The sequence below is a fragment of the Cervus elaphus genome, chromosome 18 (assembly GCF_910594005.1).
Source record: "Cervus elaphus chromosome 18, mCerEla1.1, whole genome shotgun sequence".
Taxonomy (NCBI): Eukaryota; Metazoa; Chordata; class Mammalia; order Artiodactyla; family Cervidae; genus Cervus; species Cervus elaphus.
Window position 1 is genome coordinate 60507566 of NC_057832.1, and position 19797 is coordinate 60527362.

A 19797-nucleotide genomic window follows, 5' to 3' on the forward strand; every position below is an offset into this window, starting at 1 on the left:
AGGTTAATTTTTCCTTCAGAAAAGTCCTTTTTTGAGTTGAGGTTTTAGCTTCAGGTCTAAAAATAATTATATTCTCACTCCTTTTTTTTTTTTTTTAATTAAAAGATCTAAGCAGATCAATGCCCAGAACTAGACAATCTTCCAATTTTTCTAACCTTTAGCATGCTGCTATCACCTAAGTTTTGTTCAGGTGATGAATATTCATTTTAGTATTAAGCATGTGGCAATAAGTGTATCTTATTGAGAAAGTACACCTTCTAAAATAAATCATGCCATATTATAAAGCTAAATAATTTAGAGTTTCTGGCATTCTCTCTGTAGTTATTCATCTCCAATAACTACTGCAAAGTAATGGAGAGAAGCTTGCAATAATAACAAAGTAGCTTCGTCTGTTAAAAGCTTTATTCTATAAATATGAGTGTCTGCTGTGTTCTAGTGTTGAAAATAGAACAGAAAAGAAGCAGACAAAATCCCTGCCCTCATGGCGTTTACATTCTAGTCCTTAAGGCCAAGGTAACACATCATACAGTGAAGTGCATATTATAGTAATCCTCTTCTCTAGAGAAACTGTTGCAACTACATTCAGGGAAGCATTTTTTTAAGCTAAATAATCTATTAGACTGTATGGTAATTCAACATCTTATCCTCAGATATACAGAGGGTCCATGTTGACCCTCAAAGAAAATGAGAAACGTTAAAACACAAGTCAGTCACTCAGACATTTCCTAAGTGCAAACACTGAGGGTATGAAATAGAGGGAAGCTCTGTGCTCCAGGTATTTACAGTCTGGTGGAGGAGACAGATGAGTGATACTGACAGTCACACATGTGGGCAAGTACGCAAAGAGCCCCAAGGGAACAGACATCCTGCCTAGCCAGAGAGGAAGGGGTGCAACGTGGGCAGGGAATCAGGAAAGGTGTTCTGAAAAAGTTAAGCTTGAACTGAGTCTGGAGGAGTGTGCAGGCATAATCAGGTAAAACAGAGAGGGGATGCTCTGGCAACCCAGTGGTTAGGACCTAGGGATTTTACTGCCAGGGGCCCGGGTTCAGTCCCTGGTCAGGGAACTAACAGCCCACAAGTCACGAGGCACAGCCAAAAATTAATAAATAAATAAAAACAGAACAGGAAGATACATCAGACAAAGGAATGAGTGTTAGCAGAAGACAAAGACCAGTATAAACTACGAAATGCAGGTCCCTTGGGAAATGGTATGATTTGGGTTAGGTAACTAGTAGGGTAGCCTGGCCTGCTGCAGTCCACAGGATCACAGAGTTGGACACGACTGAACAACTAGTAAAAGTGGCTGGACAGGTAAGAAGGGGCTGGATCTATTAAGTAAAGGCTTGATGATCAGACCTGCGTTTTAGAAAGATTATCTTCCATCATTATGGAAAGTAGCTTTGAACAAGAAGAATGGAAGTGGGGAGGCCAAATTTGAGGTCGCTATAATAGTCAAAATGACAAAAAAATAAAGCTCTGAAGTGGAGTAGTTGTGCCTGTGAGAACCTGAGATACACTGATGAGGCAGAGCTGATAGAAAACGAGAGCTGATCGATTATATCTGAGGGCAATGGGTAAAGGCTGAAAATTGGCACTGACACCAAAACTTCTTAACCTTATTTTCATATTAATAATATCATACTCCTAGAACTATATAAGTATGTCATTATACTCCTCAGCCAGGAGTCTCCTCTAGTTGATAGTTCAGGGAGATCTTTAGTACTTATTTACCTGCGTATAAAGTAAACATCTATCCTTTTAATATTCCTGGATTATAAACTTTACATATGTGGTCAACTCTTTATCTACTCTTTATCTATCTCTGGGCCATCACGCAATAGAAGCTCTGTGTAAGCATGGTAGATTTTATACATATACATATATGTGTGTGTCTGTGTGTGTGTATATACACATATATATATACTTTCACATTAAATATTTGAGTGTTTGGCTTATGCAAATAAACATGCAAGTCAAATTTTGTTCTGAAATTTTGTTTCACATATATATTAATTCAGTGAGGGTTTAAGAAAGGGCACTGTACAATCTCCAGATAGCAAAAAGAAAGCCACAGTGCGTGATCTGGTAACATGAACAGAAACATAAACATTCAAATAGAGCTAAGGCATATGAACAGTCTCTAAAAACCTTAATTTAAGTGAAAGCTGATCTGTATGATGAGAATCAATCTTACTCCCATTAAGGAATTTTTCTGGTGGAGATTTGGTTATCAAGTAGCACTTTATAGTGTAAACTGCACATACAGAATCTTGAGGTGGTTCATCCTAGTCAACGCATGTACTGTTTTTGAATTACCTGGATTTTAACACCCTATGGTAGAATTCGCCTGTTTCCTACTTGAGAGTAGTACTTTCTGTCTCTCCTTTGTAAGAGACTTAAATAAAGCAGGTCAAGGCTACCGAATCCCAGGATGTCTCTTACCACAGCATGGTTCTTCACATAACAGGGTTTGCACACAGGCTTGTCATTGACCATCACGTATATTTCCCCGGCTAGGATGTTGTCACAGTCAAAGCAGCAGAAGTGTTTCAGATGCCAGTTTTGGTTTTCTGCCTGGGTATACTCATTACTGAATATCAGCTAGGAAGAGAATAAAAATAAGATCAATCATGTTTTTTCCTTTTTGCTTCAAATGACCAAGCTACGTTCTTTACACAACAGATTTAGAACCACAAGGAACATCAATCTACTTTTGGGGGTTTGAAGTCTGAAGATAACCTAAAGCTTGAACTTGGATGATTACATGGTTTAGTTCAAATCAATGTTTTAGGTATCTGGACAGTCTTCATTTGTCAACACAATTAACATGGGCATTCAGAATGACTGAAACGTTTTTTCATTCAACTTCTTTGGATGTAAATAAAGCACACGATGCTGGGTTAATTCCTTCTGCCTTCTCGCTAAGGGAGGCCTGGTTAGCACGGGGAGGGGACCACAGGGAGATGCAGAAGGGCGCCTGCGCAGGTGCCCGCGAGGACGCACCTCGTCACAGCCAGCGCACCGGGGTTTCTCACTGTCGCAGTAGTGTCTGCCGCAGTACAGCCTGCCACTCTTCCAGAAATAAATCATGTCGACCAGGAGCTCATGGCAGGCACTGCAGACGAAACAAGCTGGGTGCCACAGTTTATCGTATCCGGCCCTTTCGGCATAGATGGCTGGGTCTCCCTCCTTCATACTCAGTTTGCAGCAGTAGCAGGACTGAAAGGGAAAGCAGCCAAAACAATCTAGTCACCCAAGACCGGCACTTCTCATCAACAGTTCTGGTAGGAACTCAGAGGAACCACTTCCAAGAGAAATAATTTCTACTGAAATTAGTAATTCGTCCATATAGGCAGTACGGTGTTAGTATTTGTGAAAAGGAATCTCTTGGCTTTTTCCAGTTCTCCAAATGTAATTCTTGCACCCAATGTGTAACAGAGCACTGTTGACTCAATCAAAGTTGCTCATGGAAAAAGACTAATAATAGTAATTTGCACCTCAGTTTTAAGTAGTTCTCTCAAAAATGATTACCTTAAAACTTACTGTATCATTTTTTTTTCTGTTTTAATACAGGACTAAGCCTGGTTGGTTGATGTGCTAACAGGATCTATAAGCAATATATTACAGTAAGTTTAGTTCTTATTTTTGGTTCATCTGTGTCACAATTTTTTTCTATTTTCAAGGCATAAAAATGACTTCAATTTCCCTGTCTTAGGAGTCATTTTTTAAAAGTATGATTGACTATATATCCACATATTTAAGTTTGAATTTTATGCCCATTCTCACGAGCAAAACCGAATTAACCTAAGTATATATTGTTCTTATTTATGGGAAGAGAATAACAATTAACAGCAAAATTATGTTTAGAAACAGATTCTAGATTGTATGTTTTATTCCAGCATGACACCATGTTAACTGCTGTGTATACATAACACTTGTAATTATCTTTGGAAACAGATAATCAGAAAGCTTGGCTTTAGACCAAGGTTTCAAACATGATACATGATAATTCTCTAAAATAAGCCTAAACTGAAATTATAATTCAATTTACTTCCCTCATCTGTTCCCTTCTGGAAACAGAGGAATGCAACTTTCCCCCAATAGTCTCCCACAATTCAAAGAAATGGAATGGACCTGTAAAATATACCAAAGGGGCGAACATCATGACTGCTTTACTTACATACTGGGCTCTTTTGTGTTCCGCTGATTTGTCCTCCATGGCCCCTACTGCTGTTGTGGTGCTTCTGTCCCCTCCAGGAATGTACATTCTGGTGGGGCCTTGAGTGTTCATGTCACGGGGCAGCTTGACATCTCCTACGCCCAGGGCCTCGCTCTTGTATTTCTTCACAAACTGCTCCATCTCCTTCACCTCTTTGGGAGACAACTCGTGGCATTTTGAAGGGTCCTGGTCGTGGGCAGGGAGTTGCTTTGCCAACTGCTTCTTCCGGTACTGTGCCCCCTCTGAGCCTGCCACCGGCTGCTTCTCTTTGGGCAGCATTTGCATGTACTGCCTGGCCTAGACCACAAAGGAGACCAGTGTTAACTGGGAGATGCCTTGGCCATCAGACAAACGATACTATGTAATACTCATTAGAATCAAATTACTGAAGAAGTCAGTTTTATCCACTAATAACAATTGATCTTCATAATACAAGTTATCTTGAGATGTTAATACATTAAAAAACACATTTAAAATGGTGCAATAGATTTAGTCAGTAAAAACGAACACATTTTTTTTCTTCATGAAAGTAAAGCTTTTTTTTTTCAGTTTGTAAAGACTTAGGTTACTAATATTTGCTTGTGTTAAAATTACTTTGCTATACACCTGAAACTAACACAACGTTGTAAATCAACTATACGCCAATAAAATTCTTAAGAAAAAACAAAGCCCCCTAAACAAACAAAAATACAACTGTGTAACTGCAAAAGAAAACAATTTTTTAAGCCACATGTTCAGAATGGCCTAAGGGTCATCACTATTCTATAAGAAAATGACATCACAAGATTCATTCTCATGATTTAACTAACCGTCTTAAAAGACTTCCAAATGTCTCATCTAGTTATTATCTTAGTGGAAGGAGCTTGACACAAAATTGCATTTTTTTTTGCCTTATACAGTAAAAGAAATATAGTGTTGACCACGTTTTGAGTTACAAAAAATTGAAAGAAATTCTTTTCTTTCAATTTTTTTAACCATCTTAAGAAAAATCTTCCCAAAAGTAACAAAGAAGTTACTAGCTTTATACAAAACATGTTTTTCATTTAATTACTGAAAATGTCATGCCATTTCTTTGAAAAGGTTAACACCGATTTTCTAGTAGTGAGAAAAATTCTATGAGATATCTAATCTTACTTCTAAAAATCCAATAGGAGTTGGAAGTCAAGGTAATGGGAACCCTAGAAAAATAACAGACCTGAGGTCAGTTAGGTCACTAAAGGAACTGCCCTAAATAAGTAGCCTAGGAACTTTAATAAAGGGGCTTCCCTCCCCCTCATTATTTACCAATGCCTGATTCTGGACAGGAGGAGCCCATTCGTAGGTAACTGTATTGATGGAGACATTCTTCTTGGCAGCAACTGGACTGGTCAGTATCATAACATTGCGTTTATACATGGGAATCCCGTCCGATTTCAGCTTCGCAATCAGGGTGGTGTACTTGGTGTCTTCAAAAAGCTTCCCCACTTTTCGATCCTCCTCATTGCTCAAGAGGACATCATGCTCTTCTTGGCCACACTTGCAGTTACGACATATTTTTCTATAATTTTGGAGATAAGCAGGCAATGATTAATTATATTTAATCAATCATACAAATATAGTTCATACTATATTTTTACAAATATTCCTTATTATGGTACGCAAAGTCAAGTCTTACGATGGGTAGGGAGGAGGGGATTACAAGTAGCTATCCATAAGTTTAAGTAAGGAAACATAAAAATGCATCTTTGCTTTATAAGACTTTGAAAAAAGTTTTGATTAGAAAGTGCATGCTCAAGGGGGTATGGCTGAGGGTAACCCCATGTGATATTCCTCATTCTCTCAACCAGATATGTAAATAAAACAAAATCACCAAAAATTATCACAGCAAGCATTTTCATATTTTATGGCATGATAGCAGCCATTATCCATTTTTTTCCCCTAAGTGAGAGATAAAGAAGTTGATATAACTTTTCTCATCAAGGACGGTAACCCAAGATTTATGTTTAGTTTTTTTCATTTTCTTTCCTGTCCCCTTTCCAATTTCCTTTTCTCTCTTTTCTCATGTTCCATTTCCTTTTCTTCCTTTCCCCTTCTTTTATTTCTTCAAAACATTTAGTGACCACCTAACCTGTGCTCCCTTATGTATAAAAGACAGATAAAGTCTCTTCCCTTCTTATAGTTGAAAGACACGGTCTCCCTTCCCCAATCTGGTATGGGATGTAATCTTTCATTCATGCAAAATATATGAGTGTCCACGTGCCAAGCAATGTACCTGACACTAGGACATAATGATGAAAATAATTAGGCCCAGTCTCTGACAGTCTAGAACTTATGCTTACCACCTGGTGAGGAGACAGACATTAAACAAATATACACACAGACACACACACACACATACATATACCTATAACTGCATTTGTGATAATCACAGAATACTTTGAGAGGATATAATTTTGACTTGGAACTGGTGAGCAAAGGACTCCATAAGAACATTACTCCTAATTTAGGTTGATATCTGAAGGATGTGTAAAATGAATGTGAACTTCGTGTGTGTGTGTTTGAGAAGAGGTAAAGACAGGAGAAGAAAAGCCTCCAGACATTTTGGGTAGAAAGAGTATGTGTGGTCGTCCTGTATTAGGAGACTGCGCCCTTAGGCCCTGTGATCAGAGAAGTCTGGTATGTATGACTACAGTGAGCTAAGTAAATTGGGTAGTGACAAGGCTGCAAAGGTAGGCAAGTCTGAGATCATGCAGGGACTACTTCTAAGGCATATTAAAAAGTCTGGCTTTCATTGTAAGAGCAATCAGGAGGCACTGAAGGCTTTTAAGTCAATGAATAACATGATTAGATCTATCATTTTCAAAAACTATAATACCTGCCATGCGGAGAATGACTTTGGGATAGATGTAACTTAAAGCAGGAAGACCAGTTAACATGTCAATGGTGCATCCAGTCTGCAAGGTCCTAAGGAACAGGGATTCTACTGTTATTTCAAAAGTGGAATTTACATCTTGGATGGTTGTTTTGGCCTGGGTAAGATGTGTAATAGCTTGCACTGAAGTATCTGATAGTGGAGATAAAAAGAAAGGAACAAATTTAAGATATCCTTAATGTGAACTGGACTTCCCTTGTGGATCAGTGGTAAAACAATCTGCCTGCAATGCAGGAGACTCTTAGGAAACCTGGGTTGGATCTCTGGGTCATGAAGAACCCGTGGAGAAGGAAATGACAACCAACTCTAGTATTCTTGCCTGGGAAACCCGTGGACAGAGGAACCTGGCAGGCTACAGTCCATGGGGCACAAAGAGTTGGACAAGACTGAGTGACTAAACAAATAATGTGGAATGAATTAAGCCTTGTGAATACAGTGATGAAGGGAAGACAGAATCAGTTAAAAAATGAACCAGGTTTCTAGGATGAGTAAGATGGTAAAAGGAATGTGCTTTATTAGATCATAAAAGCAAAATAAGAATAAGCAAAAAGAACTGAGGTATGGGATGAAAACATTGGCAAAATCTATCCAAACTGAAATAATAAATTTGAAATGCCTATAAAATAGGGTAAAGATATCAAGTAGGTTACAGGATATATAGATCTATTATTAGAAACTGTAGCCTGGTGGAAAATATAAATTCAGAAGTCAGGGAATAAGTGGAACAGAGCACTTTCGCCTCCTGGGGGAAGAGCGGCGGGAGGTGAGGGCTCAGAAGGGAGCCTGGTATAGAAGCAGCAGCTGGCGAAGATGACAGAGGAAAAGAGAGAGCAGGAAGACTTTGTGGGATTAAAACTATAAGCTGGAACTAAAATTCACGACAATGACAGCATATAAGTTAGAGGGAGAAATCTGAGAGTTAAAAAAAACATTTTAATATCCTTACACTGTTCAGGAAGAGACTGAAGATATAGATTAACATTGGATGTTGTTAACTATGCATGTTAAAATATCTAGATAACTAAAAGAAAGAAATGGAATTTCTAACTATTACAAAAAGGGATGAAAGTATGAAAATGTAATTAGTCAAACAAGATCGGAGAAAAATGAACTTGGGAACTTAGGACACGTAGAAAGCACAAATTAGATGGCTGATATAACCCAAGCATATCAACAGTCACAATAAATGGACTCATTTCTCCAGTTAAAAGATGAAGGCTTTCAGAAGGATAATATAACAAGTTAGTTACACTATACGCTGTTTAAGAAACACCTTTTTTTTAAGTGGTTTTTTTTGAAAATTTTATTTATTTTTTCCATTTATTTTTATTAGTTGGAGGCTAATTACTTTATAACATTGTAGTGGTTTTTGCCATACATTGACATGAATCAGCCATGGATTTACATGTATTCCCCATCCCGATCCCCCCTCCCGCCTCCCTCTCCATCCCATCCCTCTGGGTCTTCCCAGTGCACCAGCCCTTAGCACTTGTCTCATGCATCCAACCTGGACTGGTGATCTGTTTCACCCTTGATAATATACATGTTTCGATGCTGTTCTCTCAAAACATCCCACCCTCGCCTTCTCCCACAGAGTCCAAAAGTCTGTTCTGTACATCTGTGTCTCTTTTTCTGTTTTGCATATAAGGTTATCGTTACCATCTTTCTAAATTCCATATATATGCGTTAGTATACTGTATTGGTCTTTATCTTTCTGGCTTACTTCACTCATATTTTAACCACATAGAAAGGATGAAAAGTATGACAACACAAAAAGATAAACCCGGCAAATACCAGCAAAACGTTGTTCCGTATATTCAAAGTGAAAGTCGCTCAGTAGAGTCTGACTCTTTGTGGCCCCATGGACTAAGTCCATGGAATTCTCCAGGTCAGAATACTGGAGTGGGTAGCCTTTCCCTTCTATAGGAGATCATTCCAACCCAGGGATTGAACTCAGGTCTCCCACATGGCAGGCGGATTCTTGACCAACTGAGCCATGATATTAGGGAAGCCCAAATGTCATACAATTAAGGCTTTTTCCCTTAATGAGTATCAGAGTCACTTCACAGTAACAAATATTTAAAAACACTTCTCTGCTATAACAATTAACTTAATACAACCTAATAACCTAACATCAACATATATAAGCAAAAGTAACAGAACTATAAGAAGCAAATGGACAAATCCATCATTATGGTGAGATCTAAAAAAATCAGAGATAAAGATGTGAATAACACAATTATCAAGCCTGACCTAAGAGACATGTGAAAGCATTATATCCATTGACTGGAGAATATACATTCTTTTTACAGCTATTTGAAACATTTTGAAAAACCGAACATCTACTATGCCATTGAACAAGTCTCAAGGACAGATCATCAACCAGATAAGCTGAACAGAATGCAGTTATGTTAGAAATCATCACCAAAAACATTACAAAGTACTTTTTAAAAAAGACTTAAAAAATTAAATGTTGAAAGAAAAGAATTACAATATAAATTAAAACAAAAAATATTTTAGGAACAAAGCAAGCAAAACTATTACTTCCTGAAACTTATAAAACACAACTAAAGGGATGATGAGGAAAATTATAGTTAAAGTATGCTCAAATTATAAAGAAGAATAAAAATTAATAAGCTAAGTGTTTAACTCAGGAGGTTAGGAAATATTCAGACAAAACCTAAAGTAAAAAGGAAAATAAAGACAATAACAGAAACTAATAAAGGTTTGCTTCTCATCGGATACAGAAAACATTCAATACATATCAACATTTCTTCTGATTACATTTAAAGTAATTTTAGTTGTAGAAAGGAATTAGGATTTTAGAAAGGGTTTCTGGGGGAAAAAAGTCCATAAGCACTCAGCATCCATCATACTTAGTGCATTCATTTTAGGATCTGAAGCAAGAAAGCAGCCTTGCCATTGCCACTTCATTCATTTTTCCTTGGATACTAATCAGAGCAATAAGAAAGTTCAAAGAAATACAATTGGTAAGGATTCATCAGAAAGGGAGAAACTAAACGGTTAATTACACATGCTCGAACCAATAATATAAAAATGTATTAGCATCATTAAAAGCTTATTAAATTTTACATATTTAAAATTAATATAACTCATTGGATTTCTCTACATCAGAAAATTACAAAAAAAAAACCCCAAACTAAACACTTTGCCAAATAACAAATTATTAAATAATTATGTATTTTTATGTTCTGTTTTTCTTAAAGTGAGATATGCAAACTGAAAATATTACATTGGACTTATACAGTCCCAGAAAGAGAGAAAAAGTGTGTCAAGAGATGTGGAGTAGGGAGGCAAAATACTTCTCTTGTGTACACATTGGTCAGAATTCTTTATTTGGTAATAACTCGCTGAATAGTTTGGATATTCTGGTTCAGCTATAAAAGACTCTTACAACTGGTTATCTCATACTTCCATCTACTGGAAAGGAGCATACTATCCTACTACAGTATGTTCTTCATTCTTGTTCTTCAGTTAACAAAAACAATATAATTATTCATAAAACTATCACAGTGCTTTTGGATCAAGTTTAAAATGACACCTTCCTGAAGGCAAAGAGGTGGGCTGGGAATTTAGTTCTTATATAAATAAATAGTTCCTTATATGGCTGTGAACTATGGCATGCATCCTGGTATTAGCAAAGTGACTGACTAAAGAAGGAAGTAACAAGGATATTGATAAATATTGGAGTTCCTTTAAAAATGTTTATTATCCAGGTGTACACCAGTAAAACATGTATGCCATGAAATAGAGTAAGATTCTAAAATCTGAAAGATTAATAGTAAAAGAGTAAGTGAAACAAAGCCTGTGGACTTTCTAAAGCATGAACTATACTGTGACAAGCTGTAGCACGGCTAAATAAATTATATTTACTATGAAAATGTTATATAAAACAAGTATATTAACCAATGACATACTAGCCGTCTCTATACTTCTTATTATTAGTCTTGGCTATTCTTAGAAGATTTACATTCTGAGAAAATCTATATTCCCTGTCTACCTGTTTACCTATCCAATATAACTTTATTAAGCAAGTAAATTCAGGTTAAGACACCACACTGATAGCACAGTGATGAGGGAAGAAGTAGTAGCTAAAGGAGTCAGCCTATGCCTGATTAACGGTTTCCTAAGTGGGGAAAACCTATGATTGATTCATGATCGTTTTTAAAATCCCAATATACTATAAGCCTCATCTGCATCCTTACTCCAACACTGTGAACTGAAATAACAGAACTGGCAAGAATGTGACTCAAGAAGGGTAGGATGATTCTTTTAGCCAGAGAGTTGTCATCAATGAAGTAGCTGGAACGACCACATTCCTTCCAGACTCCTAAACCCAGAGCTCCATTTCTGCAATAAAAAGGGACAGCTACAAACCACTAGGCAAGAAAGAAACCCATAAAATCTGGGCCAGGTGCCAAGAGCTATCCTTGTGGAAATGTGCACTATCCACTGCTTATCTAGGTTTTAAAAAATGTTTTTGGGGGGTTTTAGTCTACAGTGTTTTACACTGTAACCTCCCATATTTAAATTATTATTATTTTAATTTTTAGAAATATCTTTTAGGAAATTTCAAGTCATTTGGAAAATAGTCAATAAATTTATTAAACAGAAAATTTTGTTGAGAAATTAGGGAAGAGAGAGATACTGTTATTTTTTATCTAAGAGAAAGTTTGAGGATGAGTAGGACATTTAAGAAAACAAGGAACTTTTAAAAATTGGTTTTAGACCAACCTGAAATAAAATGAAAACGGCATAGGTGAGCAGAGTATCCATGTGCAAGGGGCTATGTTTGTAAGGTTTTTACAGTATGTTTCTTCAGATGATTCACACATAACTTTTGATGATATGTGTAAGGCTTAAAAAGTTTATTTTTATTAAATTTATTTGAGTTATTCGTTTGAGGGAAGTTTATAAATCAGCTCCCATACTTAGCACAGCTGTCCTATCTCTAAATCTTCTAAACTGCCCTATAGCATTTCTGCCCAAATTTTCCATGGGAGGTTAATTAAAGTTGTGTGAAGGGGAAATGTGGGGGAGACTCTGAATTAAGTTAGTTCAAAACTGTCTTTTTTATATGACTTTCTAAAAAAGATGTGAGGGTAGACTGGTAGACTGGGAAGCTCTATGGTGTAGGGTGAGGAGGGCTATTCATCCTAAAAGTTTAAACCTGTTAACACACACACATGCAAAGATTAATATGCATGACAAAGCAGAACTGCATACTCACAATTTTATATCACAACTTCAGAGTTCTTGAGTTATGTTCAAGAGAGTACAAAACTTACCAAAAGCACTGCCTCAGAAAAGTAGATAGATTTATAGTTTCAAGCTGAAAGCAGTCAAGAAACTATCCCTCATAGCTTCTCAAAAGAGAAGTTATTTTTGTAGTACTATTTGTAAAAATTATTATTTTTCCAAGGCAAGTAGTAGCAACTGGAGTGCTCTGACATACCGCCAGCAGTCATAGTGATTTAACGGAATGGTCATGACACTGCTATAAACGAATAATTTAAAAGGGTTGGAAGCTGCCCTTTTACAACAGGGATATACATATATGGACTTAAGAGAGGGCCTCTGTTATAGAATTCAACACAAGCATTAATCCATTTATGGTGGGGAATTTTCAGTTTTCAGACAGCTCTAACCCAATCAGAAATTCTCTGGACAGATGTATGCTATATTCATTCAAATAACAGTTTTCTTGTGAAATGCAACTGTTTTATTGAAATGATTTATCGAGGATTAGATAAAATAATAATTTTATTATTTTATTACTTATATAATAAATGATCTTTGGTTCCAATGATATTACTTTCAATATGAAATGAATAATTGGCTATAAACTTGATATCCTGGGTTTCTGTCTTGCATTTCATAAATATTTGTTACTTCTAAATGTTACTTAAAAGTGTGCCCAGAAGATAGTAGTTTTTATATAAGTATTAATATCAGGTATCCTCAACCTTTTATTTTCCTCTAGGTTTGTAATTACTGGTACACTGGAAAAAAGGAGAGCTCGCAGTTACAACATTTTTGTCACAACCATGTCTTTGCTGCAGAAGTGCCACCCTGGTAGGGCGCACAGCTGGTGCAGCCCACAGTTCACTGGCAGAGGAACGTGGGTTCAAGATTTTCTTATGTCCTATAGAAAGGTGGTGATAGGAAGGTTTTGGTAGGCTTTGGGTCCAAATTCCAGCTCTGCCATCTATAAGCCATGCCTTAGTAAGTTATTTAACTTTCCTTAAGTCTTTGACTTCTCAAATATAAAAAAGGAATACTACCACTTATCTCAAAAGGTATTATGAGGATTAGGTACAATCAAGTAAAAAAAGTGCTGTGATAAGCAGAATTTTAAGACAGTCCCTATGACCTTCACCTTGGTATTATTCCTCTTATTTACTTTATATGGAAAAGGAGAGATTATCCAGGTGTGTCAAATCTAATCACAAGAGCCCTTAAAAAATAATAAGTTCCCTGGCTGGGAGTGTAAGAGGAATTTGAAGAGATCAGAGGTGCAGAAAGGATTCTAAGCCAACTATATTGGCTTGGAGGTTGCCATGTGAGTGCCTTCCAGAGGCTGAGAGTAGCCCCTGGCTAATAGCCAGCAAGGAAACAGGGACCTCAGACCTACAATCACAGAGAAATAAATTCTACCTACCTAAGGAGTGAGCCTGGAGGCAGATTCTTAGAGCTCAACCTGGCCAACACCCTGATTTCAGCCTTTTAGGAGCCTAAGCAGAGAATCCAGCTAAGCAGCCCAGACTTCTGACCTAAAGCGCAAATGGATGTTGAGTTAATTAACATCCAGTTATTGTTTTAACCTGCTAAATTTATAGTAATTTGTTATGGAGCAACAGACAAGTGTTTATTGGTGTGCGACAAAGAAGATGTTCATATATTTCTTACTAAGAACCAACAGGCTCAAATAAGTCTTTTTTTTAAAAACTCCTTTGGGTTTTAGTTCGATCTATAAAATGAGCTTTGGCTAGCCAACTTATGAATCCCACTCTATAAACGTTCGTATGTGTAAGAGTTTGTTTTCAGCTTTTTACAACCTTTGAGACACACTCTGAACAGGCAGTGGTGTCTGCTGGATCTCTCCCACTCACCCTCCAGACCCACTCTGCACAGTACCCTGTGCAGGGCCTCAGCAGGCAGACCCTTAAGGACTGCCGCAATGGGCTACCTCGCCCCACCAATGGAGAGCCCCAGCAGGAGGTCCGAACGATGAAGAAAATGAAATTTGAGCATTTATTTCCTAGCTTTCTACATGTGTACAAGGTGCTAAAGGGGAAAATGATTTACTTTACTTGGGTGTGTGTGGACCAGGAAAAGAGGGTGCTATGGAATGAAGAGAGTCTCTCTCCCAATTCATATGTTGAAGCTCTAACCCCTAATGTGACTGTACTGGGAGAGCTTTTAGGAGGTAAACTTGAAATGAGATCATAAGGGTGGAGTTCTAATCAGATAGGATCGGTGGCCATATAATAAGAGGAGAGAGACCTTCTCTCTCTGCATGTACACACAGAGAAAAGGGCATGTGAGGATACGGCCAGAGGTGGCCATCTACAAACCAGGAAGTGGTTCCTCACCAGAACCCAACCACGCTCATGTTTTAGTCTTGGGCTTTTAGCCTCCAGAAATGTAAGACAATACATTTCTGCTATTAAGAAATCAGTCTATGGTATTTTACTACAGAAGCTGAGCTGACTAATACAGGGAGCAAAGACGACTTCTCAGATACAAGAGACTTCTCTTGCCTGGGCCAAGACTTGAAGAGAACAGGAAGGACTTTTTGTTTCCATGTGGTGAGATTTCTTTTTAGTTTGACCATGCAGGGTTTTTCCAGGCAAAGGGAACATGAGATAAGGCACAGACATTTTAGGAAACAGCATGTGTCTAAGTAATTGAAGCACAGGGTACTTGAAATGGAAGGAAGGTTGGAAGAGTAAGCAGAGGACAGATTCTGAGATCAGAGCCAAAGACTTTGTTCAAAGGATCAAGTCCAGTAGGAAAGCATTAAGATTCTTAAGCTATTGGTAAGTACACAATAGCATCCATTTTCAAAAGACCATTCTTGTGGCTACATAGAAGGTCAGACTGATAAAAGCGAAGAATAACTAGGCTCTGATTTTCACAATGTGCTCCAAGAAGCCCTAAGGGTCTTAGAAGTCAAGGGTCACCATGAAGATGGAGGAGGAGGTTAAGTGGGCAGGAACTTGAGACCCCATGTCCACTTCAATCACAGCAGTTCTGGGGCCCTGGACCAAATCTGGAATCTTTGTTACACTCAGGACAACCAGCCTTAGAAAGTCTGTAAAAGTCTTCAAAGACTGTACTGAAAATGGCTCATCTGGAGGTCAAAGACACCCTCAAGCTTTCCAGCTGCGGTGAAAAGGTCAAGGAATTATCAAAAATTCTGAGAAATGTGTCTGGACTCATGCCAGGAAGAAGACAGAACTACTAAATAACACCATTTGTACAGCCTATATAAATCCAAGTTAGACCGGAAGCTGTGGCAAAGCCCTAGTCTTTTATGAATATGTGTGAACATGTATGCGTGCTCAGTTGTATCTGACTCTGTGACCCCATGGACTGTAGCCCACCAGGCTCCTCTGTCCATGGGATTCTCCAGGCAAGAATGCTGGAGTGGGTTGCCATTTTCTACTCCAGGAGCTTCCCGACTCAGAGATTGGACCCGCATCTCTTGTGTCTCCTAGATTGGTAGGTGAATTCTTGACCACTGAGCCAGCTTGGAAGCCCTAGAACAATGTGTATCAGGAAGGAAAGCAACATGGTACATTAAGATAGAGCAGCAACAGAATAAATCCACATAAATGGGGAAATAAGAGAAAACAAAAAACCTATCTGAAGAGGTAACATTTAAGCCATGATCTGAGGGTTGAGCAGCTACCCAACAGCATAAAGAAACCAATATCATTTGTGCAGACTATGTAAGGGAAAATGTAGGGGGAAAAAACTGTATTATGGGGGATAAATAACTTCTCAAATACTCTAAGGAACATAGAGAAACTAGTAAATCATAGGAATATCCACACTTTGGGTAAGATCAGGGACTTTATCTTTCTTCAGTTCAGTTTGGTCGCTCAGTCGTGTCCGACTCTTTGCAACCCCATGAACCACAGCACTGCAGGCCTCCCTGTCCATCACCAACTCCCGAAGTCCACCTAAACCCATGTCCATTGAGTCGGTGACGCTATCCAACCATCTCATCCTCTGTCGTCCCCTTCTCCTCGTGCCCTCAAAGCACCAGGGTCTTTTCAAATGAGTCAGCTCTTCGCATCAGGTGGCCAAAGTATTGGAGTTAGCACATGACAAAATACCTAAATCATAACAGATGCTTGGTGAATGTGTGTAGAACAGCAAATAACTCAGCCTGAGTTCTGAGACCCTGGGAGATCAGGCAGCAACATGCTAATGAAAATACTACTAGGCAGTAGCCAGAGTTTGTTTCTTTTTACTTGCATATGGTTTCTTATAAGCAACCTGAGGCAATCAGAAACACAAGAAGTTTGCAGGTCCCTAGAGGGTAAAATTATTCAACAACTACCACCTCTAGGAAGAGTTTCAACTGATCTGACTTTTGTCAAGTGCCCATAAATGGATAAATGGACCAATCAGTGCAAACAAGGAAATGATGTACCATGACTGCGTCAGCTTACATCACATACATAACACTGTGTTTAGTAACTAGAAGATGTAGTCTTTTATGGTTCTTAACAGATTCTCAGATAATACTGAGGTCAGGAGATGAGACTACATGAAAAAATGATAATGAATAAAGTGACTTTCATGTCATCCAGATCTGCTCTTATCTGATATTTTTATCTGAAAATCAGATGATAGTTATCTACAATATAAAAGTAATATAGAACAAATAAAAACTACTATAAACTAACCTGCTTTAGAGAAAAGACACCATCACTGAGGAAAGAGCTTTAAATAAAAATCTCATTAGCAGTTTTGGCAAATGTATAGTCCAACTAAAAAGAGCATGACTTGAGACTGCAAAGCAAGAACTGTGTCCAGCAGAGGGCAGTGCAGCTCTCCACAAAACCCACTGAGTACAAAGAGCTGTGCTCTCCTTAGGAGCTGAAATATTCTAACGCATGACAACTATTTTGTGTCTGGTGACTTTACCTTGCCAAAATATTACAGACATATTCACAAACTGCTATGTCCCTTGGAGAGGTAGCACAAAGAAGATCCAGTAAAGTCTTGTAATTTTAAAATTCCCTGGACCATTTTAGCTCCTTACACATAAAGAACTGTATCATCATTTGGGGGAGGGCTAAGGTTTCCTTTGCCTTCACTATTTAAAACTGTCCTTGTTTCCTAAAACTTATTATGTAAATGAGCTTTTAAGGAAACTTAATATCCCAAATTTTATTTTACATTCTTCTTTAGCTTATAGTGTATACAACCCCAGAGCCAATGACATTTTTTATTCGACAGTGTTTCCTATGGAAATATGCAGTGCAAGAGCGGTCCTCAAATGAGATTCATTCTAACAGTCAGCTGCCATCCTAATGATGTACGGCTGATCACTTTAATCTTTTTCTTCTAGCAATAATGTGCTAATTCTAACTTTGAACACTTACTAACTATCGTTATGGTCTTGGCAGCCACTGATGAACGACATTTATGTTCTTTAAAAGAATGGATTTAAAATACCAGTTTTAGGTTTATATGACATAGAATAATGATTTTAAAAGAAACATGCAAATAAGAGCTATAAAAAATTCACATTTTTGATCCACTAACATTTGTCTTCCATATGTAGGCACTTGATTCAAATCAAGACAATGGCAATGGATTATCATTTTTTTAAACTCAAGCTTCTCAAAGGTTTTCAGTAGTAAATTTACAGCTGAAAATTTTGAAAAAAACAAAACAAAACAAAACAACTAGATTCAAGTCCATTTCCTGACAACTAGGACATGAATGCTCAACTCATTGTATTTATTGTTTAATCACAAATATACAGATGAGATGTGCATAGTTGTCCATTTTAATAAAAGAATAGTTGTCCATTCTTAATAAAAGAATAACAATTAAATTAATAAATAGTCCTTCAGGATTACCATAAACTTATTTGCCACTCAGACAAGAGACATATTCAATATTTTAGTCTCACAGGAAAACTGAAAACTAGCAAATAAATCAAGCAAATAAATACAGTGACTATAGCCCAATAAGCTCAAATAATGATAGGAAGTCAGAATATCTTTATTTCTTATTTATTTCTTAGAAAAGAATACAATAGATCACAACTTAGCAACCAGGCTGGATAACTTGTAAGCAGTCTCCAGTGTCTGAGGAAGCAGCGCCAAAAAGTAGAAATTACTAATGTGGTTTCAGTTTTTAAAACATTACCTCCAGAAGTGCAGTTCGAATCCCTCACATTTTTCTTTGCATTTTAAACAGGGGGCTCCAAATCCTTGCTCATGACCTAGACCCATCTGTTCAAGAGAAAACAACATAGATTTATTATGTTTTTAGAAAATCTTTAAAAAAATCAATAGACTACAACTTTAATTCCATTTACCACTCCTCTGGATATAACTTTCAAACAAATCTTTTATGAGTATCACATTGTTTAGTCAGTGATGACACCCAGGTATGCTATATGGCGATTCCAAGTGCATACACAACATACCCTGTATTTATTGCTTTTTCATGAACAAAAAAGCATTAGAATACAACTGTATAGAAGACTACACATATTGCAAAAGTCACAAAAAGTCATGAATTTATCTTTTTGGCCACTACATGCCCTATATATATAATAGGTACAGGGAACAGTCAGAGGAGCCAGAGCTTGGAAAGCAAGTCTGGCCCCAAATGACATTATTTTTTGGCAAACAAGGAATATGCAAACAATTTGGGGAAATATTATTTTAATTATTTAATTAAATATCAATTTAATATTACTATTTTATTTTTTATAAATATAATAACCATAATAGCAACAACAAACACACTGAACGACAGGGATAGAGATGAGCACTTATCTCACTGAAATTTTACAGAACCTCATAAAATACTTATAAAGTAGGCAATTCTATTCTCCATCTTAAGAGATGACAACTGAAACTCTGAGAGGCCACAGAACTTACTTAAGATCAAAGTGTTAATAAATGGTGTACAGGAGATCTGACTCCAAGTCTGATTCCAAGGTCTGTGCTCTTATGACCTAGATAGGAGTGCAGGGATTGTACTATTGCCCTTATATAGCAAACCATTTTTTTCCTTCTACCGTATTAACAGTAATTCTCAGGAACTGCTGAGACATGACTTAATAAGCAAAAGAGGAGGGGTGCAGATGAGCGAAGGACACCAGAAGGCAATGTAAGCTCTGTACCCAGCTATTGGCATTAGAGTGAAAAAGATCAACTAGCTTTGCTTCAGCACATCAACAAATCACCAGTGCCTCGATTATTCATATCACTGACTGCTGACAGATTTGTTACTGTTTAGTGTCTGGAGTGAGTGTTACAAGTCAGACAAGAGATTTTTTTCAATGGTTCCCTTTTGTAGCTTTACCAAGTTGTGTTTGTCACTGCAATCAAAACCACAAAATTCTGTAAAGCAACTATCCTTCGATTAAAAAATTTAAAAC

The 19797-nt window shown here is 37.4% G+C and overlaps 2 protein-coding genes across 2 annotated transcripts in view; one reads left to right on the plus strand and one right to left on the minus strand.

Moving 5' to 3' along the window:
* Positions 1 to 19797, plus strand: part of TFEC (transcription factor EC) — a 577457-nt gene that overhangs the window by 257534 nt on the left and 300126 nt on the right. Inside the window, exon 3 of the mRNA XM_043872397.1 lies at positions 3574 to 3626. The gene's annotated coding sequence lies outside the window, so the exon portion shown is untranslated. The remainder of the gene's footprint in view (positions 1 to 3573; positions 3627 to 19797) is intronic.
* Positions 1 to 19797, minus strand: part of TES (testin LIM domain protein) — a 53079-nt gene that overhangs the window by 6518 nt on the left and 26764 nt on the right. Inside the window, exons 2-6 of the mRNA XM_043872395.1 lie at positions 18552 to 18637; positions 5504 to 5756; positions 4181 to 4516; positions 3004 to 3219; positions 2443 to 2601 (exon numbers count right to left, since the gene is read on the minus strand). Of these exons, the coding sequence (XP_043728330.1) occupies positions 2443 to 2601; positions 3004 to 3219; positions 4181 to 4516; positions 5504 to 5756; positions 18552 to 18637 (1050 nt within the window). The remainder of the gene's footprint in view (positions 1 to 2442; positions 2602 to 3003; positions 3220 to 4180; positions 4517 to 5503; positions 5757 to 18551; positions 18638 to 19797) is intronic.